This window comes from Penicillium brevicompactum, assembly GCF_028827555.1.
Source record: "Penicillium brevicompactum strain IBT 35665 chromosome Unknown utg000006l_segment0_segment0, whole genome shotgun sequence".
Classification (NCBI taxonomy): Eukaryota; Fungi; Ascomycota; class Eurotiomycetes; order Eurotiales; family Aspergillaceae; genus Penicillium; species Penicillium brevicompactum.
The window spans coordinates 296,091-319,534 of record NW_026623209.1 but is presented as its reverse complement, the minus strand read 5'-3'; the positions used below and the strand labels follow the sequence as shown (position 1 = coordinate 319,534).

The 23,444-nt window shown below is 50.1% G+C and overlaps 8 protein-coding genes across 8 annotated transcripts; 2 read left to right on the top strand and 6 right to left on the bottom strand.

The window, feature by feature from the left end:
• Positions 1–1,225: 1,225 nt before the first annotated feature.
• N7506_008295 (ankyrin repeat domain-containing protein) lies at positions 1,226–3,746 on the bottom strand (the record flags this gene model as incomplete). The annotated part of the gene is made up of 5 exons (XM_056957588.1): positions 1,226–2,186; positions 2,247–2,271; positions 2,293–2,323; positions 2,374–3,232; positions 3,310–3,746. The coding sequence occupies 5 exons, from the start codon at positions 3,744–3,746 to the stop codon at positions 1,226–1,228; spliced, it is 2,313 nt and encodes a 770-aa protein (XP_056806978.1).
• A 2,210-nt stretch (positions 3,747–5,956) lies between these two features.
• Positions 5,957–7,210, top strand: N7506_008294 (uncharacterized protein; the record flags this gene model as incomplete). Its single annotated transcript, XM_056957587.1, has 2 exons — positions 5,957–6,095; positions 6,156–7,210. The coding sequence occupies 2 exons, from the start codon at positions 5,957–5,959 to the stop codon at positions 7,208–7,210; spliced, it is 1,194 nt and encodes a 397-aa protein (XP_056806977.1).
• A 190-nt stretch (positions 7,211–7,400) lies between these two features.
• Positions 7,401–9,338, bottom strand: N7506_008293 (acyl-CoA synthetase; the record flags this gene model as incomplete). Its single annotated transcript, XM_056957586.1, has 5 exons — positions 7,401–7,441; positions 7,499–7,725; positions 7,780–8,645; positions 8,692–8,987; positions 9,041–9,338. The coding sequence occupies 5 exons, from the start codon at positions 9,336–9,338 to the stop codon at positions 7,401–7,403; spliced, it is 1,728 nt and encodes a 575-aa protein (XP_056806976.1).
• A 167-nt stretch (positions 9,339–9,505) lies between these two features.
• On the top strand, positions 9,506–10,009 carry N7506_008292 (BolA family protein; the record flags this gene model as incomplete). The annotated part of the gene is made up of 3 exons (XM_056957585.1): positions 9,506–9,607; positions 9,663–9,769; positions 9,835–10,009. 3 exons carry the CDS (start codon positions 9,506–9,508, stop codon positions 10,007–10,009), a joined length of 384 nt encoding a protein of 127 aa, XP_056806975.1.
• Positions 10,010–10,435: 426 nt separating this feature from the next.
• Positions 10,436–11,658, bottom strand: N7506_008291 (syntaxin; the record flags this gene model as incomplete). The annotated part of the gene is made up of 5 exons (XM_056957584.1): positions 10,436–10,509; positions 10,569–10,848; positions 10,903–11,375; positions 11,428–11,581; positions 11,653–11,658. The coding sequence occupies 5 exons, from the start codon at positions 11,656–11,658 to the stop codon at positions 10,436–10,438; spliced, it is 987 nt and encodes a 328-aa protein (XP_056806974.1).
• Positions 11,659–12,594: 936 nt separating this feature from the next.
• N7506_008290 (peptide MFS transporter) lies at positions 12,595–14,419 on the bottom strand (the record flags this gene model as incomplete). Its single annotated transcript, XM_056957583.1, has 2 exons — positions 12,595–14,320; positions 14,379–14,419. 2 exons carry the CDS (start codon positions 14,417–14,419, stop codon positions 12,595–12,597), a joined length of 1,767 nt encoding a protein of 588 aa, XP_056806973.1.
• Positions 14,420–17,021: 2,602 nt separating this feature from the next.
• Positions 17,022–18,464, bottom strand: N7506_008289 (putative C6 transcription factor; the record flags this gene model as incomplete). Its single annotated transcript, XM_056957582.1, has 2 exons — positions 17,022–17,318; positions 17,370–18,464. The coding sequence occupies 2 exons, from the start codon at positions 18,462–18,464 to the stop codon at positions 17,022–17,024; spliced, it is 1,392 nt and encodes a 463-aa protein (XP_056806972.1).
• Positions 18,465–22,375: 3,911 nt separating this feature from the next.
• On the bottom strand, positions 22,376–23,197 carry N7506_008288 (eukaryotic translation initiation factor 4E; the record flags this gene model as incomplete). Its single annotated transcript, XM_056957581.1, has 3 exons — positions 22,376–22,843; positions 22,900–22,971; positions 23,024–23,197. The coding sequence occupies 3 exons, from the start codon at positions 23,195–23,197 to the stop codon at positions 22,376–22,378; spliced, it is 714 nt and encodes a 237-aa protein (XP_056806971.1).
• Positions 23,198–23,444: the final 247 nt, after the last annotated feature.

Below are 23,444 nucleotides of genomic sequence, written 5' to 3'. Positions count from 1 at the left end.
TAGCAGGACATGGACCAACAGATGAGAGCAGGATTCTCCGCCATGGCTCTCTAGGTCCCGAAGAAACGTGCTCTGGTCTATCAAATTCCACGTTGGGTTCTCCCAGGTGAAATAGAAAGACAGCAAATGACTTGCGGTATCGTTGGGCACAAGCTTTGTCCAGTATTCAATCGAGTTGACTTGGATTGGTGGCTCCTTGAGAATCGGTCTCAGTGACTTGGCACCTTCGGATGTAGATTCAAAGAAAATGTGACCCAATGAGATCCTTGAATTTGGCGTTGGGATGTGGAGCTTGCTTAGATGTTCTGAGGTGAGAAGATCACTGAAGATTTCCGGAGATTGCTGGAAGTGTTTCTATCCCAGCGTTAGTTGGGGCACTCAAAGAAGCTGGATTCGGTGGCAAACCTTGAAAACATTTTCGATGGATATATTCTCATGCACAGCAACTTGAGGGATGATTTCTCCCAGCAATTTCTCGTATATATGAGCTTTTCGCTGCAGACTCTGGAGCTGGAGTCGCTGCTTGTCTAGTTTGGAGCCGGTGTAGGCGCAAACCCGATTCAAACGTTTGCAAGTGGCACATTTGGGACGGTTGCCATCACATTTTGCCTTTCTTTCTCGACATGCCCCACATGCCTGTACAGTTCTCGGGCGATTGGCTTCATTGGGCTCATTAGGAGTGCGAGGAATGTCAATATTTCCCTCGTTTCTCTGAAGTGTGAGGCTCAACTGGCTATCAGAGGAGGAGGAGGAGCTCTCCATCTGTCCAAATCAAGAGGTTAGTTTAGCCGACGAATTCTGGGGTTTGGCACAATTTTAAGAAGAAATAAATTTATTCTGCATTTCTCCTGTTTTTTTCTTCCTTTTTTTCGGTTGTCGGGATTTGGTGAGAGACTGGACTAGCATTGAGCGCGCCAAGCCTGGCGAGATCACATCACGTGCAGTGGCGAACGCGAGCCTTGGAGGCAAATGATGAGACAGGAGGAGAATGCGAATTCCAGTCCTTTTCCAGTCTTCTTTGTGGCATGTATGTTCTGATATAGATCGCGAAGTAAGAGACGGGAAAGTATTTCCGGCTGCAGTTGATTGGCAGTGGGTACTTCAATGATCTGAGCTCAGAAAACCCAATCTTGGAAAATCTCCCGATCTCTCACCCAGAGGTGTGGATCTTGGATGTCTCTTTTTTAATTATTTCAGCTCTTTTTTACAACATCTCACGCTTAAACTACCTAGGTGTTGGTGTAGATCGCAACAATCCCTGGAAAATTCTCCACGCAGCCCATTTCCTTCGCTGGATGTCTCCGACACGACACAACTGCCCACAGTCTGCACAAGACGGATCAACACTCCAAGGAAATTTCCCATCCCAAGATATAAAGATATGCTTCAAATCAGAACAGGCTTTTGCCGAACTGATGTCTTTCAAATCACATAACTCACCCTCTGAATCACTGCAGAATTCCCAGTCAGAGGATGGATTCTGACCTACACGTTCTCCTTGACCGGAGTCTGGCATCTTTTCTGCATTTGTTGGCCCATTTTTATCACTCAACGGAGACTCATGGCCAAGGATATGAGCGATCGACAGATTCTCGATCTTGATTATGGCAAAACACCATTGAAACCAGATCCTAGGGCTACTCAGGGCAAAATCTGACGGAGTATGTCCCTTGCCTTCTTTCAGGCCTGGATCACAGCCAGCTTGAAGTAGCAGATCGAGACGACCCTGCAATGACCTGAGTCCGGGGATATCGTGACCGGAAACTGGGACAGAATAAGCTATGGCCAGATGCAAAGCTCCTTCTCCTAGTAGAGTCTGGGCATGTGGATCGGCGCCCCACTGCAATAGTTCCCTGAGGACAGTATTTCCATGGACTCCAGGGTTGCAGGCATTATGAAGTAGTGGTGTGAGCCCATCGGTATTTCTATGCTCGATTTCACCCCCAAGGCAAATGATCAGGTTCACCAGTGTTGCGATTTCGGCCTCTTGGATATCCTCATCGCCATACATCGACGGGCTGATAGTAAAATGAAGGGGACTACCAGCTAGAGCGACAGAGTTCATATCGCAGCCTGAGCGAATCAAAAGTCGGAGGATTTGGCTCAAAAGGGCTTTGGGAACTTGATGATTTTCTTGCCGATACCAAAAGGCATTGCGAACGTCATATATTGCACTGGCTCCATCGCTGGTATTGTAAGTCGTGAGATTCACATACTCAGTTGGGATTGAGATTCACTCGGCATACCTGCGACAATTATTGGGGTCTGCGCCTTCGTTGAGGAGTAACTCACACATTTCGAAGCGCAGGAGTCGAGCCGCAAGCTAGAGGATGTGAGGACTAGAACGAAATTGTGCGGATCCGAAAGACTCACCGATAGAAGACTCTCATTTTCAGTACTCCGCATAGATGGGCTCACCTGTCTAGTTTTGATCAGGGTTCGTAGTTTCTCAATGTCATTCGATTTCACACAAGCAAACCCCGGAGAATTTTGTTCGACCACTTGGTATGTTGACATCCATCGTTGGATCTTGGGCTGAACTAAAGCATGATGAAGTCGAGACAATGAGACAATGACCCCATCTCTGCTTATTGATGGTTTTGGAGCAAGTAGAAATAGAACATCTGAGATGGTCGTATCTCCTGACTGAACATTTCGAATGAACTTCAGGCGGACTGAAGTCTTGCCTGTAGGAGACTCCTGCAGTAGACATGAAGCCGACGTAATGTCTTTATTTTGAACGGATACGGTTTGGTTCTGAAGATCCAGGCCAGTCACATTTATTGCTGTTTTGTGCAAGCCGTGGGATTGGACATGCGGTTTCATATCGTCGGTCTCTTGTTTCCTCAAGTTCGTTGCGGCGGATTCGTGGCATTTTGCAAGTAGATTTTTCAGCTCGTCTCCAATCCACGCAGCATCTTGAGATGAGAGTGATGTCTGGCCTGATCGTTGAGATAAAAACAGATGCAGTGCCTCTTCGATATTCGGCTTGAGGAGCATTAACGGTAAAACCGCCGATCGCATTTCTTCATTTCCCATCCAGCAACTGTCATTTCGGTCATTCGGAGCTCGTATCGAGCCTTTTTCGTGATTTGTCGGTTTCTTTGTTTTTGCCGAAGATCTATTCTTCATGAGAGGTGCGTTGTCTGCAGTAGGTTGAGTGGCGTGGCCCAAGCCAGAGAATGTGTGGGCCAGTTTTCCGATCCGTTCATACATTGCAAGGTCGTTGAAGCTGTGAGTTTATATGACTTAGTGTGAGGTTCCTAGGGATTAGGAGCTAGACTTACCCAGCAAGGATTTGGAGGCTACTGCTTAGCTGTAGCTTGTACCTCTCCAGAATATTTTGTGAGGCGGCCAACTTCCCCCCCAATAGCAAACCGCATCTTTTCTTTGATTCCTCTTAATTTGTCCCTAGCTCCAGCGCGGGTTAAAGTGTTCTTCTTGATCATCTCTTCGATTGAGCCGTATTCGACCCTCAGCCCTCGAAGGGTGTCGCATATCCGCTCCAAAGCAGAATGCGACTCCGGGACGGTCAATGGGTGCTGATATTGATACTTGCGGCAATATCGTGTCAGATTAACCATGAGAAACTCAATTTCCTCCAGCTCAATCTTGAGTTTCGCAACTTCTTCGGACGCATGCTTGATTGCAGATATTAGCTCGTACGTTTTCTTCCCTACCCGACATGATAATTCTAGCAGGCCGATCAGGGCCGCAATATTCGCAACGGCAGACAATGGGTCCATCAAGAAGAGGAAGGATAGAGAACGAAGAATGACTGTGGTTGTCAAACATGTAGGGCGGGGCTGTGTCGATCGTAAAAGAGCGGGCTGTGCTGAAGATGCAGGGATCATAGCGCTGTGTGCACCTCACCCGTGTCGAGGCCCAAGGGCTAATAAATACCCAACGATGCTCTCAAGAATCTCAAATTTCTCTCTGAGTTCTCGCCAACCTATTTCTCTGATTCTAGCATGTCGGGTCACTCGGGCCATGAATACTCTCAATATGCAGCTGACTTCCAATTTGTCATGGATCCTGCTCTGCCTGCCAATGCATCTGAACAGGGTCAACTGAATTCATTTGATACGTATTTTCCATTGCAGGCACAAGGCAGTCCGTCACAGCAAATTGAATGCAGTGACTCAACGCAGTACTACCATAATCGACGGCAAGCATATGAGCAACGTCCAGCACAGAGAGACTCGGCACAATACTATCGCAACAGACCTGAGCATTTTCCGTTGCAGGCACGAAGACAGCAAATTAAATGCAGTGACTCAACACAGTACTACTATAATCGACGGCAAGCATATGGGCAACGTCCAGCACAGAGAGACTCGGCCCAATACTATCACAATAGACCTGAGCCTCCAGAGTTCGCGTCTAGTGAGAAGATATCTCAACCGAGATTTCAGGCAGGACAGAAGCTCGAACCCTCGGTATCTGGTTACCATGAATCTGGGCATTACAGTACCGATGAATCGATCTCTCAGCAAAGAGCTCTGCCTCGAGAGATCATTCCAAAGCAGGACCCACGGACTATTTCGAAGGCACGGTCTGAGCTATCGCATCAACAAAGCTCCACCTTTGGTAAGTAAATTTTACTTTACGAGCAGGAAAGACTTTTGAGAAACGATGTCCGGGACTGCCCGTTCTCCATCTAAGAGCTACGAGGATGTATGGTTATCTGAAGAAAGAACCAGTGGGCTAACATGTCGGTCCATGGGCTCACAGCTCCTTCATATCCCCAGAAGCACATTCCTGGAATCGACCAAGGCACCCACCCATTGAGGCCAAACAACCAAAATGCAACAGAGCGTGGAGTCATGACCTTTATCAATTCTGACTCTGGCGCTCAATTTAACGCCCATGGTTCGCAATACAAATACTATCACCAGCGGAGCAACACAGGAGATAATGATGCATCTTTCTGATATTTATCAAGGTGGCTATATTCCATCTTGCGTCCATCATGTCCATCTATCTCATCACTACCTCGTATGTTTTTTGTTTTTGTTTTTTTGTTCCCTCTCTACCTTTCTCACTCCCGAGATATGGCCTTCTTTTCGCTTGTACATGGAAATTTGGAAGAGAAAGCCCAGCCATGTGTTTACATTTTGATAATATCACATCCATCTGGTTTACAGAATTTGAAACATCTCTTTAACGGCCGGCCTTGCGTAGGCCAAGGCTCAGGGTGTAATAACGTCAAATAAGATCAATCATATTTGAGTCCATGATTCAAGCATGTTTCACTTGTCCGCTTTATTGTTATCTTCAGGCTTTCATAAAGCCTACTGTACTGGCTATTCAAATATCTAAAGCCCAGTGCGCACTTATGTGTTGTGGTGAGCAATCCCACTTGATACCTTGCCCAGGCGGGGCTAATTCATGAAAGCAAAATGCCAAGCAAAGGAGGTCTGAAGTGGAATGTACATTATGCGCCTGAATATTTCAATTTTCAAGGGTTCAAGGTTCTGCTGTTACCGGTTTACCCAGAGAGTCTTCGGGTATTGGTGAGTACCTACCGCCAAGTCTCAGAGTATAAGATCTTCACTTATTGGTGACACTAAACTTAGCCACACTGATGTCATGGCTAACGTCAACTCCATCAGCCTCTACACAGACGGTATGGATTGACAAGGATGTCTGTACAGGGTAGAAAGTATACCTGGGGAATGACGTGTTGTTGACATTGATTTCCAGGATAGAGGCCAGTTTCCGTCTACTTCACAATTGCCAAAGCCGGATTCACAATAGCAAATAGGAGCATGCGACAAATACTTCTTTGTAGCACGTTGCTCAAAGGGGTTTGCGAGAAACGTCATCTCAAGTATGTTTGCTTCGTTGATATAAAAGACCTAGGTGGATCTCCTTTTCCCTTTCGCTCCTTCAACACATCCACACATCCACACTCTAGCATCTCTAGCATAACTTGATCATCATTTTTTTTATCATGCAATTTGTACGCAAAGCCGAAGAAGCCCTGACAGGCAAGAAGGATGAGTCGCGTGAGTCGACTCAGTCCTCTAACCATGGACCTCACTCCTCCAACCTGGCCAACAAGCTTGACCCTCGTGTTGACAGTGACCGTGGTATGTACTACATGATACCTCCCTTGCTCTTCGACAGGCTTGAATACTAACTATCCCCAGACAACCGTGCTGCTCACACTGATGTCGACGACAAGCATCTCAGCACCTCTAAGGACTATGGAAGTGGCTCTACCGGAACCACTACCACTGCCGGACCCCACAAGTCGAGCGCAGTCAACAAGTTGGATCCTACCGTCGACTCCACACGCACTGTGCCCACCGGCACACACGGAGTGGAATCTGGGGTTGTTGGTGCCGGCACTACCCATGGCACCCATGTTGGAGACACAACCAGCCATGGCTCGACCCTGGGCTCGACCACTCATGGTACCAAGCCTGTGACTGACACTGGAGCTACCACCTACGGTAGCAGCAGCAGTAACGCGGGACCCCACAGCTCCAACATTGCCAACAAGGCCGACCCTCGTGTTGATTCTGATCGCGACCACCGTGCCCGTCATGAAGCCACTAACGTCGGTGCTACTACTGGAGTAACCCACGGCAGCACCAATGCCGGTCCCCACGACTCCAACATCGCCAACAAGGTTGACCCTCGTGTCGACTCTGATCGTGATAACCGTGCTCGCCACGAGAATATCGGCAGCACCAACGCTGGTCCTCACGCTTCCAACGTCGCTAACAAAGCTGATCCTCGCGTCGACTCGGACCGTGACAACCGTGCTCTCCTCTCCGGAGCCGGTACTGCCCCTGCCCTTGGCTCCACCCATGGCACCCACGGCCCCAGCTCGACCCTAGGCTCTGGCACCGGAACCACTGCCGCCCACAGCACCACAGTTGGCCCCCATGACACCGAAATCGCCAATAAGCTCGACCCCCGTGTCGACTCGGACCTTGACGCCCGCGCTACTCACCAGTCTCTCTCTGGTATCGGTGCTGGCACTGTCACCCATGGCTCTCACACCCGTGACACGGCCTCTGGTCTTGCCCCTAGCCAGGGTCTTGCTGGTAGCAGTTACAACACCCCTACTGGAACTGCTACTGGCACTTCTGGTACCACTGCCACGGCTGGTCCCCACGACTCGAGTATTGCGAACAAGCTCGATCCCACTGTTGATTCGCACGTTCAGGCCGATGGCACTCAGCGGAAGATCTAGGTATCTGACGGTTTTTGACGAAATTTGCTATGGCTCTACGATGATACGAATTTGAGATGTGAAGCAATTGGAAGGAAGCAGATTAGCGTAACAATACAATGGAATTTTGAGATTGTAGTGGTCTTTTGAGTAGAGAAATGCCCCTCATCTTAGATATACGCCCTGTTGTACACGCTGCAGAACAGCTTTATTAAATGTCAAAGACCTCCTTGATGAGCGCCTTCTTGTTGACTGCAATTAAGTCAGTGTCAGATCTCCCAGCAGCAGTACAAAAGTTTCAGAACTTACCCTTGCCCATCGCATTCCGCGGGATGGCATCCAAGACCTTCATCTCCTGTGGGATTTTGTACGAGGCAAGACGGTCTTTCAACGCACGTCTCATGTCCATCGGCCCCCATGATCGTCCACTCTTTCCCGACGCAGCAGCATCGCCACTGAGAACAACCACTGCGGCAACTTTCTGTCCCCACTGCTCGGAGGGAAGGCCAACGACAGCCGCTTCGATGATTTGGGGTCTGCGTAGTTAGCACAGGGACCAGTGCAGGCGATGGAAGAATAATGAAACTCACAGAGAAAGCAACTCTCTCTCAACCTCCAATGCACTAATCTTCTCAGCGCCCGCCTTGATGATATCGACGCTCTTGCGTCCTTGTATGAAATACATGGGCCCCTTGGCCCACTGTCCACTTTTCCCGCTGCCGGCTCCTTCGACAACCTTTCTCGCCGCAACATCACCAGTACAGAACCATCCATCTACAAATCCCTCTTTGGTCGCTTTCTCATTCCCCCAGTACTTCGCAAAGATTGTCTCGCCGCGCAGCTGGATCTCACCTTCTCGGTTTAATTCAGACTCTGGAATCACTTCTCCACTCTCGAGATCGGTAAGTCGTGCTTCAACGCCTGGCAAAGGCCATCCAACACTACCGTCGACACGGTCCGCGTTGTCGAGACCGCAACTAATTGCCATTCCGACCTCGGTCATGCCAAAGCGTTCGAGGAGAACATTGCCGTTGCTGAGCTCGGTCCATTTGGTTTTGGTCGGTGTGGGCAGTGCAGCGGAGCCGGAAATGTTTAGGCGAAGGTTCTGAGGAGATATTCCTTCTTTGCTGGCTTTTTGGAGATCTGGGGGTAGATTGTTGAACGTCGTCATCAGTCTATTGTATACTGTTGGGACGGCGGTTAAGAATGTGATGGGTGATTTGGAGCTTGACTGGAATGGCGCCGCAAGTCGCTTCCATACTTGTTCCGGGTTGAAGGGGTACATGAACTCGATAGATGATCCAGCCACGATAGGTGCCACAATGGCGTTCACAACGCCATGAATGTGGTGCAGAGGCAGGAGATGGAGAAGTCGGTCTGATGGACTGTACTTCCATGCTTCTAACAGCGAAGATGCCTGTGCTGCTAGTGCAGACTGAGGGATGAGAACTCCTTTCTGTGGCTAGTTAGTCTACCTTCTTCTCTGCCGTGGGCGATCTTACCGGTCGATTTGTCGTGCCCGAGGTATATAACATCATTCCACCGGCTGAAGGCTGCTCGAGGTCTTTCAGGGTGACGGGCTCGCCGCTCGTACCCTGGAGTTTAGTGCGGACATTGAAGATAGGATCATGTTCCAGACCCTCTCGCAGAACCTCCATAGCCTTGTCAGAGTACTTCTCGGTCACGAGTAGCATCTTTGCCTGCGAATTATCCAAGATATACTTCAGCTCTCCCGTTGGGAAAGCCGGGGATAGCGGTAGCGCAATGGCATCGCTGGCGAAGATGGCAAGCATTGTGACTATTCGCTATTAATATCTCCTTTTTGCCGCCTTTAGAAATGGATCACAGTACCTACGTAGTCATAGCTGTTCTCCGCAAGGAACGCAACCCGCTCGCCGACCAGCGTGCCCTGTCCTTTGGCGGCCTTGCGCTCGAGGTCATCCTTCGCTCGGACAACGTCGCCAATCAGACTTCCATATGTGAAAGAGCGCTCAGAGGCACTATGAACCACAGCCAAGCTGTCCGGGTCATGGTTCTGCAGAGCGCGGAAGATATGCGTGTTCGGTAGCGTGGACAGGCGTCTAAGCGGCGTTCGCGGGACTGTAAAAATGCGCGCTCGCGAGCGCGACAGGATCGACAGTAGAGACATTTCGGTCGCTAGACCATCGCACGAGGAGAGGCACTGTTTTATGCGGAGGCGAGCGGCGAACGGCGGTCAAATTGATGTCATGAGAAGTTCCGCGGAAACCCCAAAAAAACATCCGGCCACCCTCGGACTTTCTCCCTCCTACTCATCGCTCCTCATCTTCTTCGCAAATGATTCCTCGTGTCCTCCCGGGTCTGGTTTCCCGTCGTCTGTTCTCTGTTTCTGCTAGGATGTCTTCAATGACGCCGCTGGAGGATGCGATGCGCGACAAGGTGCGTCCATTTTCGCTGGCATGATGATTGGGTTGCTAATGATAGGCTTGACTAGATCGCTCACACATTCACGCCCTCGTCGCTCGTTATTCGCAATGACTCCCGCCTTCATGCTCATCATGCTGCCATGGAGGGTTCTACATCAAAGGAAACACATTTCCAGTCCGTTCTATCTTACCTGCATTCAATACGCTATGGTCATGTGGGGTTCTAACCACTTGTTTCAGTGTGACAATTGTTTCCGATGCCTTCGAGTCCAAGATGCAGCCCGCGAGACACCGGATGGTTTACGCTTTGTTCAAGGAAGAGATGGCTCGGGAAGGAGGACTCCATGCACTACAGCTGAAGACGCAGACCCCGGCCGAGGAACAGCGCGAGAAGGAGAGGAAACAGAAGGCATGAACAGCTATTTTGAAGGATTGATTTTTGCATGACTATTGAGTCGAATACCCCGTACAACTGGAATAATGCATTTACCCACTACTATGTTTTTCGATGGTGAGTTGAATGACGCAAGGAATCGATTATTAGACGGTATTACATAGATTCTAGCGCCAAACGGGGCCAACAGAAAGCAACAATCTAGTATATACATCCATGCGCGACGACCCCGGCCACAATCATCAAGGGCGTTGCGCGGAGCTGTACAACGCGCACAGCTGGGAAGCAGAGACACAAAGAAAAGACGATTGAAAAGTCATTGCTTTTACACAAGAGAGAAAGAAATGCGAAAGGGTGGTATAACAACGAGGGGTGACAAGAGAGAAATGAAGGAACAACAAAGGGGATGATGCGTGAATGCCCCGCCGGGGGTCGTACAAAGTTTGATCAGTTCTTGTTCGCGGCCTTGTTGGCTTCGGTGACACCGACGGCCACACCGACGACAATGGCGATGATAATGACTGGGTGGGGTTAGCGGGTAATTCTGCGACGATGTAGACAATATAGACGAATAACTTACTAACGATGATAAGCGCGTACCACTTCCAGCGTCGGGCGTTCTTTGCGCTCTGAATGGCGCTGTCCAATTTGGTGTTGGCCTGCTCGACGTTGCGGTGTGTCTCTTCGGCTCCCTGGTTGATTTGCTGAACCGCGGGCTCCTGCTGTTGCACCAGCTCGGCGACCTCGTTGTACAGGTGGCTCAGCTCAATCAGATCTTGCTCGATCTTGCGAATGGCGGCGGAACGCTGGAGGGTTGCCTGGCGGGCATCGTTGGCCTGGCGAGAGCGGGTACCGGGGACCTGATTCCTGAGTTAGCTGACTGGCTTCACGGGCCCGACGAGCGCGATACGTACCACGAAGCTCTGCTCTTGGCCCATCAGCACGTTCTGCACGCCCTGCTCCAATTCCTCGGGGGTAGCCTCGGGGTTGGCGATCTCGTAACGGCGGCGCACTTGCTCCTCGAGGCGCTTTTGGAAGTCGCTCTGTGTGCGCTGGTACGACTCGATCTCACGGCGGAGGTTGCGGCTGACGTTCTCGACCTGACCCTGAACGCGCGAGTCACCGGATCCCGGGGTTTCCTTGACGCGCTTGAACTGATCGCGCAGGTAGCGCAGGGCAGTGTTGATCTCATCTTCGATGTAGTCGAGGGTCTGACGCGAAGACTGGTCCTCCTTTCCGGTGCTTGAGTCCAAAAGGGCCTTCTGGGCAGAGACCAACTGGCCCTCACGCTTGCGGGTCAACTCGGTAATACCTTCATTGATCTCCTTGCACTTGTTCAGGATCGCGGTGGGGCCTCCGGAAGAACCCTGGTTGATGTTGCCCATCTCTGGCGGGCCGTTAGCGCAGGAAGTAGAGGGGATCGATGTATCACAACATACCATAGCCGCCGTTTCCCTGCTCCGCATCACCTCCGTAGCCACCACCGTAGCCGTAGCTTTGCTGCTGGTTGGCATACGAATTGCTCTGCTGCTGGCTTCCGTATGGGTTGTACTGGCCGTAGCCGCCTTGGTTGTTATCCCCCAAGCTCTGGTACTAGGGAAAGTCGGGTCAGAAAGCCAAATCTTCCAATGGTTGATCGCAGGTGATCGCAGTCAATGACTCACACTCATGATGATGGTATTAGGTAGAGAGTCTCAAATGATGTTACTTTGGAGAGGGGATGAAGGAAGGGTGAGACGGGAGAAGTGGAGGTGGCAGAAGCGCTGGCGGTGTCTCAGGAGATGGTCCAGGAAAAAATTAAAGAGGACGGATTAGGGGAATTAAGCATTAATCGACTTCCCTAGTATATTCGGTAGTCTGTAGGTTAAAAAAGAAAACAAAATTCAAGAACACTTCTAAAATTGAGTCAAGACCCCTATTTTGAATCAGATTCTTTGCGTTCCTGCGTGTCGCATAGCCTCCTTGCAGTGGAGTCGACCCTGTGTGGCTGACGTTGCTATTTATGACAGCTGGTCGAGATCGGCAGATATTTCCTATGTACTGGGTACCTGCATGATAGTATGGGCACACACTGTGGGGGAAGTACCCAGTACCAACCCACCACGCCCAGCATCTGCGCGGTTACAGATGTCGAACTAACGAATTAACGGTCTCCCAGTTCACAGGCATTGACATTGACAATAGTCCACAGCATTTCCCTGTCCAGGCAGCCCCATACATGGCCAATCAGCATCTCTGAATATTGCCAAATCTGAGCCGCATCCCAGGCGTCCACTTTTTCTTGTCTTACATGGACATGTTGTACATATGCGGGAGATGAGACAGATCAACTGCCCAAGTGGCCCCGAGCGTCAACGGTTTATGGCCGGCCATTCATCCGGCCATCCTCGAGGCTGGTCAAGTTCGCCATCGCACGAGAACCTTGGAAACAACCTTTAAATTTGCATTGTTAAGGCTGAGTTTCAATCTTTTGGCTACTCGAGATGGTCGAAAATGTAAGAGTATAGAGTTAAGTTAATAATTTTATTCTTATATGAATTTATAGATGGTATCGTGATATCGTATACCAGCAAGGCGAACCTTGGAAAGCAAACGCAATATTATAATTAATGGGCCTGGGAAGCACGACGCTCCTCGGCAATCGGCGCCTCAGGCATGTCATCATCCGCATCAAGCGCGTTCATGTCATCTTCCTGGGCGTTCAAGTGGTAGAAGATGGCGTAGAAGATGATACCGCAGATGAAGGAAGCGCAGGCAAGACCGACGAACATCCACATGATGGCGGGGTCGAAGGCAGCTGGGGTGAGGGCCTCGGCGATGGCGGAACCGAATGCGTTGGTGAGGAGGTACATGGACTGCACGAAGGACTTCATGCTGGGTGGGGCCTTGGTGTAGGCGTATTCGAGACCGGAGACGGAGGCGAAAATCTCGGAAACACCGATGAAGACGTAGGCCGGGGTCTGAATGGCGATGTGAACCTTGTTGCCGTAGGCGGTGCCGTCAATCTTGGAGGCATCACAGAGGGGCTGGCCGTAGCAAGGTCCAGCGGAGTAAATCAGGTGCTGCACGATCGCGGCGTACATCATGGCCAGAGAGGCGACGACGAAGCCGAGAGCGATACGGGTGATGGGGCGGAAGGGAATCTTGAGACGGCGCATGATGGGGTACACGCAGGTTTCGAGGAGGGGAATGAAGACAATGATGGAGATGGGGTCGAAGTTCTGCATCAGATCGTTGGGGATGCCGTGGGCTTCCATCTGACCGGCCTGGGTGACGAAGTTGCTGGAGAACTGGCCGTAGACGACCCAGTAGATGGGGTAGAAGGCGAAGACGCGGCAAGCGACGAGGGCGCGCTTCAATTCGTCGATGAAGTGGTCATCCCAGGTAACGGCAGTGGAGCCGTGGCGCTCGGTCTGCCACGAGGGCTTGGGGGCGTCCATGTCACGGTTCTTAATCATGATGAACAACGCACGGAAGGCGTCGGTGATAATGGATCCCTGGGGAGGGCGGACGACGTAGAACTTGCGGCCGAGAATCACCACCAGGGTGCCGACCATGAACATGCAGAGGCAGAGAAGATAGGCTGACCAGAAGCCAATGTACTTCTCCATGTAGGGAGTAGCGAGCAGAGACAGCGAACCAACGTTGATACATCCGTAGAAGATCATGTAAATACGCTGGATGGTCAGGGCGGGATCGATGACGACCCGCTCGCCGGTCTTGATGGTCTTGATGGCCATCTTCTTTCGCTTATACTGGTCCGCAATCAAGGGAGCCACGTTACTCTTGATACCACCGGTACCCAGACCAATGATCAAGATCGCAACAATGAAACCTCCCAGACCCGAGCCATGTTCCAGGGCAGTGGGAATGGAAGTGCACACCAGGATGAGCAGACCGACCATGTAGACAATACAGAACAGCACAATAGTCTTATACTTGCCGAGGTATTGATCGGCAACAACAGCACCAATGATGGGGGTAACGTAACACCAGAACTGGAAGAAGGTTGTGAGACCAGTAGCTCCCTGGTGGTCCATACCCAGCGCACCACGTCCTTGACTACCGTCCAGAGGGCGCTGGACGTAGTTCTGGAACAGACCAGACATTCCATAGTATGTGAAACGCTCGCAGAGCTCGACTATAGCCACCAACCAGGCGGAGATGGGCAGGTTCTCGGCAACGTGACGAAGACCAGACTTCTCTGAGAGTGTGGGTTCTCCGCCATCGGGAGTGACGGTGTTCTCCTTGTCGAAATCGGCATCCATGCTGGTCTTCTCGTTCAGCACGACCTGCTGGGTCACATGTTCGGGCTCATTATAGACTGGAGGTCTGAACGATCGCGGTTAGCGTAGCTCGAAAAAAACGCTTCGAAGCAGGGAAGACCTACTGAGTCCCTTGGGTGGGCTCAATCTCACGTGTGGTCGACATGGCTGATACTAGACCAAGATGAGCCTTCTCTACGAGAGGGCCGTGGGAAATCGATCAGAGGAGTAGACAGAAAAAGAATCAGAAAAACAGCGAAAGTGAGCTTGTACTATATATGCAATTTTTATTACCCAACATCCGAGGACACAGTGGAGTATCACAACCGTCTTATCGGCGCATGAACCAAAAAGCGAATCGAAATAATAAAAAGCCGTAAAAAAAAACCGAGCTAATCACCGGCTTCTTGCACTAATGCGATATCAGAAGGTCCAAATTGGCCATTGTTCGCAGCTCTACCGTGGATGCGATCGGCAGCGGTTATCGACCAACGGCGAATGGCTGCAGGGAGGTCCTGACCCACGGATGTAACCCCAGAACGGCACAGACGGAAGCGAACGAAGTCAAGAAGTGACAAGCAATAGGGCCGAAGCACGCCCGGAGTGGACAATCGCAGGGTTATTGATCAATCAGCGTGGCGAGACCCATGGCCCTAACGCTGTCGGGTTTGGCATCTGGGGATTCTGGAAGGGCCAGTCCGACACTCCACTGTTATCACCAACGAATCATATCTGCAAGGCGAGTCGGAGATTGCCGGTGAGCTTGAAAATTTCCCATTCGAGTCGTATGTTTCCGGCAGTCCCTCGCGCATTTGCCCTCGTGGCGAAACAATGCCTGTCGGATTCTTTTTTTTTTTTTTTTTTCAATGTTTTGTCTCCATATCCACCGGAGTCCTTCCTATACTCCGCGCCATATCCCACGCTTGACAAGGATCGGGAGATGTTCGGGATGTGAGGATTTGGCCGAAATTCGTGATGGGGTGCGAGGGGGAAAAAAATCGAACCGCGACGCCTTCGGCAAAATTGACGGGATAGCATTCCGGGCCACGCACCACACGGGACACCACCGTTTTCGGGGATTTGGACACTGTTAGAACACTGTCAGATGAGTAAACTGATTGTTAATGTGTGTATCTTGATATGATTGACCCCGGACCATCTCAATAATGGGTCCGCATGTCCGCATGTCCGCATGTAACGTTGGGGCTCTTCCCCGCGCTGATTGCCCTTTGTGTTCCAAAAAGTGCATGCACTTGGACTCCTTCAAGGTCTTGTTTGCGATTTGAGTTTCGGACTTGTCTCACGCTTCGAGCTGCTGTTACCCCGGAGTCTCTGGGTTTTGCGATGCGGGGGACTGTTGTAACAAGCCGGCAATAGCCAGCCAATGTCCTTCGTTCGGATGAATTGGTGATTCCAGCATATCTGGGCATGCCTCGGTTCAGGTTCCATCCTTTCCGGGGTAATTAATCTCTCGTAACAGTGTTTCCGTGCACTTGGAGGGCAGACGATGGAGTGGATCTGTGTCTTGCCAAGCCGATAAGGTGTTAGTGTTGGTCATGGTCAGTAGTCAGTAACTTCGTGGTCAGAGGTTGAATCATCAGATGTACCATCTTCAATGGTTATTATAAAAAAATAACAACAACATTATGTGTAGTGAACGAAAGAAGTGGAGGGGAAAAGGAAGTGAAGATCACGGGGAGACACCGCGCATAAGTAACCACCAAGAAAGACCTCCAAGAAACTCCAAGAGTCACCACGCCCTTGGAGCTCCGATTTCGCTCACTGGATAGGTATAGTCAACCTCCAGGTCCACCAACAGGAACTGCTTATCGTCAGCAATCATCTTGGTATCCGTCTTGGCCCCAATCGGTGCCCCTTATGGCGCAAGCTCCCAAGCCCTGGGCAGTTGGCTGCCAAGCTAAGTCCAAGAGATAACTGATACTCCTCGCGTGTGCTGGGAATCGCTTAAGTTTTCTTATAGGGATTCTAAAATATTGGAACACGCGTCGAGCCCCATGACGGAGTGTCGCGGATAGGATTTATCAGATCCATAACTGCTTACGATCGTGATTAAGTGTCTACAATCCACATCAGACAGGCTCCTATTGGTCTTATTGGACTCATACAGTAGGTCTCAACACTGTCTACAACTCTTGATATTCTTTTCCCGAGGACAATCTGCTGTCATTGGGCGAGTTATGGTGAAATCCATACTGAGTAAGGCTACTCTACTTTATTCCGGCGTGTTCAACCCAACATGAGAGTATGACCGTTCCGACATCGCAAGGCAGCGGCCGCTATCCGAGATAATGGAGAGGTGAGCTCTGATATTGCGACATCAACAGCCACTCAGGGATGGGAGGTGGATCTTCGTATATTGCTTGGTATGGACACAGCATTAGGCATGATGGAGTTCTATCGAGTGTCTTCAATGTGTTGAGCTCTCTTAATGGAGTCGCCGTTCAAGCTACGATCGTGACTCACTCTCCACATTAGGCAGTTCGACCGAAACTTCAAAACAAATCATAGAACGATTTCGAGGTGTGGGAAAGCTGACTCCCGGTGACCGGCGATTTGTCGGAGAAAACATCCTGCTTAGCTGTTCGAAAAAAAGCCCACCGCTCATTGGCTTCTTGTGGAAGCTTGGCAGCCTCAGGTACAGCATACTACAGAAGCTTCTTCGAGAAACATCTGCATAGACAGGATTAAGCGTCGGTAACACGTTCATTATGATACACAAAGAACCATAATCCTGTTCGGGCCATGCATTATTCAAGCAGCCAGTCAATAGCATGGTTCACCAGAGCTGTGCTGGTCACTTGCTGATCCTGCAGCAGATCTGACAGGCCATGAATTCCAGTGCCTGTCTGAGTATCACTTGCTTCGGGTCCGGATAACTCAGTGAGACCAATCTTTGAACTTCCAGATAGCTGCAACTTGGGCATCTGGCGCTCAGAGAGATTGGAGGAATGCTCCGTCAAGAATCGCACCATCCAGTTGTCCAACACGAAAGACTCCGCCATGGAATCTTGGCAAGACTTTTGGAAATTTCGAAGTCGTGAAACCTGTCTGTAGTCAGTGGCTTTACAACCGCTCTATATAGATCTCAGACTTACTGAATATTCAACTACGGGCCAATAAGACTTGATGTCCATCAAGTATTCAAAATTCGAGACCAATCGTTTCCGCGCCATATAAAGTTCATCATAATCACCGCTGAAGAGTAGAGCATGGAGGTGAACACATGAGCTTATCACGGCAATATGCCCGTAGATGAAGTAATTCAAGTCACATCCTTCGATGTGTGTGCTGTCTTTGATGATATCGGACACTCTGTTAGCACTTTCTTTGCACTGGGCGGTTCTTCGTGCTAGTTGGGGAGTGCCGTCATTCTCGCGGTCGTCGAGGAAAGGAAAAAATAGCATTTGACGGAAATGATGTGGTCCAATGTGCATCGCGAGGAATGTTCGACCTAGTCCTTGTTTCACTAGGGACTTGATGTTTTCTTCGTTGTAAGCAAGACCCGGTGGTAGGTCCTGCTCCCATTGATCGAGGGAAGCCTGCAGCTTGGACGCCTGTAAGCAGTAATCGCTGAAGTCGATCAGACATTGGCTCAACCGCCGGAGCAAGACACTGGTCTTGTTGAATATATCAAGTGTCTTTGCCATGTGAGCCCACATATTGCATGGTGGTGAGGTATTTTCTTGTATATTCTCCGCGTTGAGGCAGTGAAAAGTTACATCATCTACCTCCGGTAGAACGACGTCGGGAGTATGTGTGAATGACACGGGTTCAATGGACATATCAGTTGTAGTCCAATGGCTGGCTATAAAGACAGACAGCCATGTTCGACGGTACTCCTCTTGTCGCATGGGACTGGCATCTTTGGGGATATCCGGAAAGGATAACGCTTCTGCGTGTAATCGGGCAAGTCCGCTATAGATGTGCTTTGCTTTCGTGTCGCCCTCCCCTCCATAGAAGTAGCCAATTAAGATCAGGCCTTGGACTGATTCCAGGCTTGGAGCGATAAGAGATTGCTGGGCGAGGTGCTCGGCTTCGGAGATGTAGAACCTCCCCCGCTGTCCACGGGCAAATTTCTGGAGATGATAACTATCGGAAAATCTGGCGGCAAGAGCACACATCGCATGGACCTGCAGCATGGATGCCCTACCAATCTGAAGGCGATGCCTGAAGCTTGCCTCGTGGATCATGGTGTGGGCAACGTTGTGAATGTAACGAAAATACAAGGGGATCAAGTCGTGGTATATTTCCCTGTTTGTTTGAAAGTCGGTTTTCGGCGGACTGTTGGACGATCCAGCAACTTCAATGGGCTCATTGGGACATTGGGTTGAAAGTGACTTGCACAATCTGCAGCCACGCCCTTCCTCTGCTGGGACACATCGTCTTTTGCGGACCCTTGCTAGCCTTATTAGCATTCTACGGGCCAGAATATCTGGAAGCACCTGGCTTACCGGCAATTGACGCAGGCGGCTGCCCTGGCTCTTTTCGGGCGGTCAGCCATTACAACCTTGAAAATGAGGGATGAGATTCGGCGTGTCTCTGAGGTTGTTCACATCAGGCGATTCTGGCCATTCACCAGTCCAAGGTGCATGTATCCCATCGCCATTCTCGATTTTTACAATTCAAGGAGAATGCTCAGAGATCTGTGGTGGTGTGGGGTCCCCAAGAACTTTGAGGATGGCCCGGGGAGAAGTTGAGTGGAGGCCGCTAATCGGATAATGCGGAGTGACCTTGGAGATGTGTCGCAAACGAGCAAACATCAAGCACCTTCGGGATATTTACACGTTGAGGCTGCCTTTATCGAATTTCTCACGGGTTCTATGTCCATAGATAGCGGAATTCGTGTTCCAACTCCACCCGTGGACGTTGCTCGGAGGTTTCGAATATTGTGTTTCCCCAATCAAGGTTCACGCGCCCGATATATATCGAATAGATGTGGTGAACAAAGTCGGTCTTGGGATAGTCATTTTAAAGATCAAAGACAGAGACTGTCAAATAAATATACCTACCTAACGCAAGACCGTTTGGTACCTAATCCCGAGAAATACCTACCTAATACGGTCAAGTTGACCCGGCACACTCTTTGGCGCATGAAGAGGGTACCTAGACACAACGAACGACTCCCTGCGAAGATGGAGTCTGCACATGAGGCGATCAAATCAACACTGGAACGAGTTCCAGGTGCTCTCACTGGAAAGAAGTGTCTCCATATTGACCGCCAAGTTTACATCTCCAACATTGGAAGCTACCTATGGTCCTATCTGTAGACATTCCTACGGTCTACCCCGGCGCTGTTTTACGAGCCCAGCCCGATCGTCACCGAAACAACGCTTGCTCAGGCTCGACTAAGCCACGAAACGTTCGTCGGATGTTCCCAGTTTGATCGAGATAGTACGGGACCCCAAATGGGACTCTGTCGATCTGTGGGCTCGGCGCGCCGTATCCTGAGTACGCAGCTCCAATGAAGAGCGACTCCACGGGTGTTTCTCTCAAAGGTTCTTTACCTCTTAAGCTCTATACCTAGGCACCACAATGCAGACCGTCTTGCCGTTCACCATTGTTAGTTTTCTCAATGAATGTTATCTGCCGGAACCTACCGAGAAACAAAAAAACAAAAAAACAAAAAAAAAGAAACGTCAGCACTAGGGTTCGAACCTAGGATCACGAATGAACTAGATAACTCGAATTTCAGAGAATTCATTCAAGTCTAGCGCCTATGAGATTGTTAGGATGGAATTGCTATGAAGCGATGAGGGGTGAATCTTACCTTAAACCACTCGGCCATACTGACTAAGGATGACTGGTTACAAAACTTGACATTACTTGAAGTGCGATTCATGCGAGATCCATTATTGCATGGTCTGACTTATTCCAACACTTTCCGGAGCAGGGAGGCCGGAATATCATTATGGAAGAGGTATTCCTGACGAGCGCACACCTCCAAGAAAACAAGCCATTGAAAAAGTGTGAAAAGCATGAAAAGCATGAAAATTCTTCTCTTTTCGAGTACCAAGGAACTGACAAGTACCCGTTGGGAGGTGGACTCCACGGTCACCCAACCTCTTCAAGCCTGCTTGAGAAGTTCAAATATTGCTTGATATACCCAGGATGGGAAGGTTACTTTTGCGAGTATTATCCTTGGAGGCTTCTATTCTCCTCTCCTCCGAGGGCTTTACTGACTGCTTATTGATCCGGAACCACAGATCTCTATCGTGGGTACGAGTATGATGACTGGGTTTCTTTCTTTAAGGTGCTAAAGCCTTCTGGATCAACATTGAAGATTTGTATTATATCGTTGAATAAGAATTCTCGACGGAGCTGTTGGAAAATCACAAGAAAGCTAGCGACTTTGTCACTTCTCTTACTGTGACGAGGACACTCCGTTTGTGAGTGACAGGCGAAAAGAACGTTGCAGAACAGTAAATATGATCCCGGCTCCTTATCATAGCATCTTCTGATACCTTTTTCTGGGAGTGTGCAATCATAGGTCTCGAATGACCACATATCAAGTTCCGAGGGGTCTTCCTATCTCTTGCAGCGCCCCCTTCGCGATATCTCTCTCCACCTCGAACTGCCTGGATCGCCTTGAACACAATACCGTAAGGATATTTCTGGAGTTCCCAAGATTGCTTTTGCTTATAGCCCCTCCTCAACATGAGATCCAACAGTTATTGCGAAGAGGCTGCTTAGGTTGAAAATATTCAGTCCCAGCTAAACTGGGAAGTGCAGAGTGATCCTCATACTTGGATCTTGGACTACTCCCAGATATGTATAAGCTTCATACCCAAGTCTAGCAAGACAACTGGTAGAGAAGAACCGAGGACAACAGACTTGAACCATGAACCTCTTCAAGAAACTGTGGCTCTCGTAGGGTTCGAGACGGAGTCGAACCGACTCAAAGAACCTCCATAGCGTGAGCCGAACTAGACGTGAGCAACCGCCTTATCTAATTAATTCCACACATCTTGGTCCCAAAATATTTCCACAGTTTCATCAGACGTGCTCTGGCAGACTGTACTGATAAAGTCACGGTGCGACCTGTCGCTTTCCTCGGCCTTGAGATAGCGAAGATCCCAACGGCTTAGTCTTCAGCATGTCTGGTCAAAGATAAAGCAATGAAGAGAAGCCACGTTCACGAATGAGATACAATGTTGGACTGACGGGGTTGTTGGTGGCTCGCAAATTAGCATCTCCGACGTAGAATGTTAGATTGGAAAGGTGGTATGCGATAGCAGAGACAACAGCGCCATCGGGGATTGGGACCTGTACACAATCAGCTTGCCGGTATAAACAAGGCATCGCCTGAAGACGAAGCCCACAGGACTTCTAGCAGTCGCCAATTTGTCGGACATGAGGCTTCTTCCAGAATCCCGTGGCTTCCAGCATCACCGACAGAATATTCAGAGCCTCCATCGAGCCCACCCCCGCTCGAAGACAGAAAAAGCCAGAGATGATCTCCATTTCACCTATGGCAAATGATGACAGACCAAGGGAAAGTGAAAACTGAGAACAAGACGAACTGCCTTGAAGCAGCGTTAGAAGCCTTCTGGCGTAGAACGAAGAATAAAGCGACAGGGAACCAAGAAAGTACCATGGAAGGCAGGAACTGGGAAGGGTAGACCTGTGTACACCCCCCATAACAAACAGAGGTAGTTCCAAAAGAAATCCGGAGTAGCAAAACAGTGAGTAGGACTGTATGCTGACTTACAACTGTCGGCATGCTCTGCATTGTGACATCTTTAGATAGTGGGATGCCAGGTAACTACCCACGGCTAGATAGCTCTCTCTCTCTCTCTCATATTGGAATAAAAATAAAATAAAGTAAGGGAAGATACCATGATATAGCCCGGTGTAGGACCTTGAACTCCACGGCATAAGCTAAAATGTGTTTAGAGTAAGATACAAGTCGCAGGCAATCGGGTCGTCCCTGCAGAACTATGCGGATGGGGGCATCAAAGAGGCACAGTGTATGTGATCCACCCCGTTTCCACCGCAGCTCGAGTCGAGCCCACTCCCCCTCGATTCGTTTCGGTCCATAATCGTGTAATCTGCATCCCGTGTTTTTGTCGTTTTCGATCTGCAAGTCACCCATGTTCACCTCTCAAACGGTGTACTTGGCCTTGGCACGGGTGCTGCCGCTGTGTGCGCTGTCGGTGTGGCCGGAGAATTCCACCACGTCGGCCAAGTTCAAACGCAGAACATCCTTGAATCGCTGTCCGATCGCCTCGAGGATCTCCTTGCCCTGTGCGGGTGTGCGGGTGGTCTTGTCGCCTTGAATGCTCTTGCCCACGGTGCGTGTCCACAGACCAACTCGGTAGAAGCCCTTGCGCACGTTCACAACCACTCCCATGACTTCGTTGTCGGCGTCGCCTTCAAGAGTCTCACCAATTGCGGCCAGTTGCGCGTGGAGCCACAGTTCATCGATGGGGACGGAGCGCTTGTCCTTGAATTGGTATGACCACTTGCCACCGTGCTTGTTCTGAGGGTCCTCCCACTCGGGCCGTACGCCCTTCTTGAAGAGGTGGTAATCGGCCTTGAGTCCGAGTTCGGAGGTAGGTGTGATGTTGTTCTGTAAGCGATTGCTGTCAGCGATAAGTTCCACAGCCCACTTCGGACGTGACGTACGTAGATTCCCCAGAATTCCTCGACGGAGCTGAAAGTGACGACTTCCTTGAGCAAGTCATTCCAGTTGTCGCCCTGTAGTTGAGTCAGCGATCCGACCCCTCTAGATGCAGTTGATGGCGCATACCTTGCCGCTGGGAGGCTTGGTGAACCAGAGGGTCCACTCGTGCATGAGAGGGTGCTTCACGTTGAATTCCTCGGGGTTGTGGAAGACGGTGACAGCATCACCAGACTTGATATCGGTGGAGGGAGCGTTCTCATCGGCCACGGCCGGGGCACCATTCTCTGCGACAGCAGCCATAGTGAAAGTTGGTGTGGAGGGGAGGATTCGGAAGACGGAGGGGTTTGGGTTTTCAGGAAAAGCGGAAATTCACACAAAGGAAAGAGCGACCAAAAGCCCAGAGATCAAGTCTGCAGCTATATTCTGCTCCAGGCAGTGTGAAGTGACAGTGGAGGTGAGGATGGTAAAGCGTGGAAGTTTTGAAGTTCGAGCCACAAAAAACTGCCTTGCCTGTTTGGGTTCTTCCGTCAAGGCTATCTCCGACTTC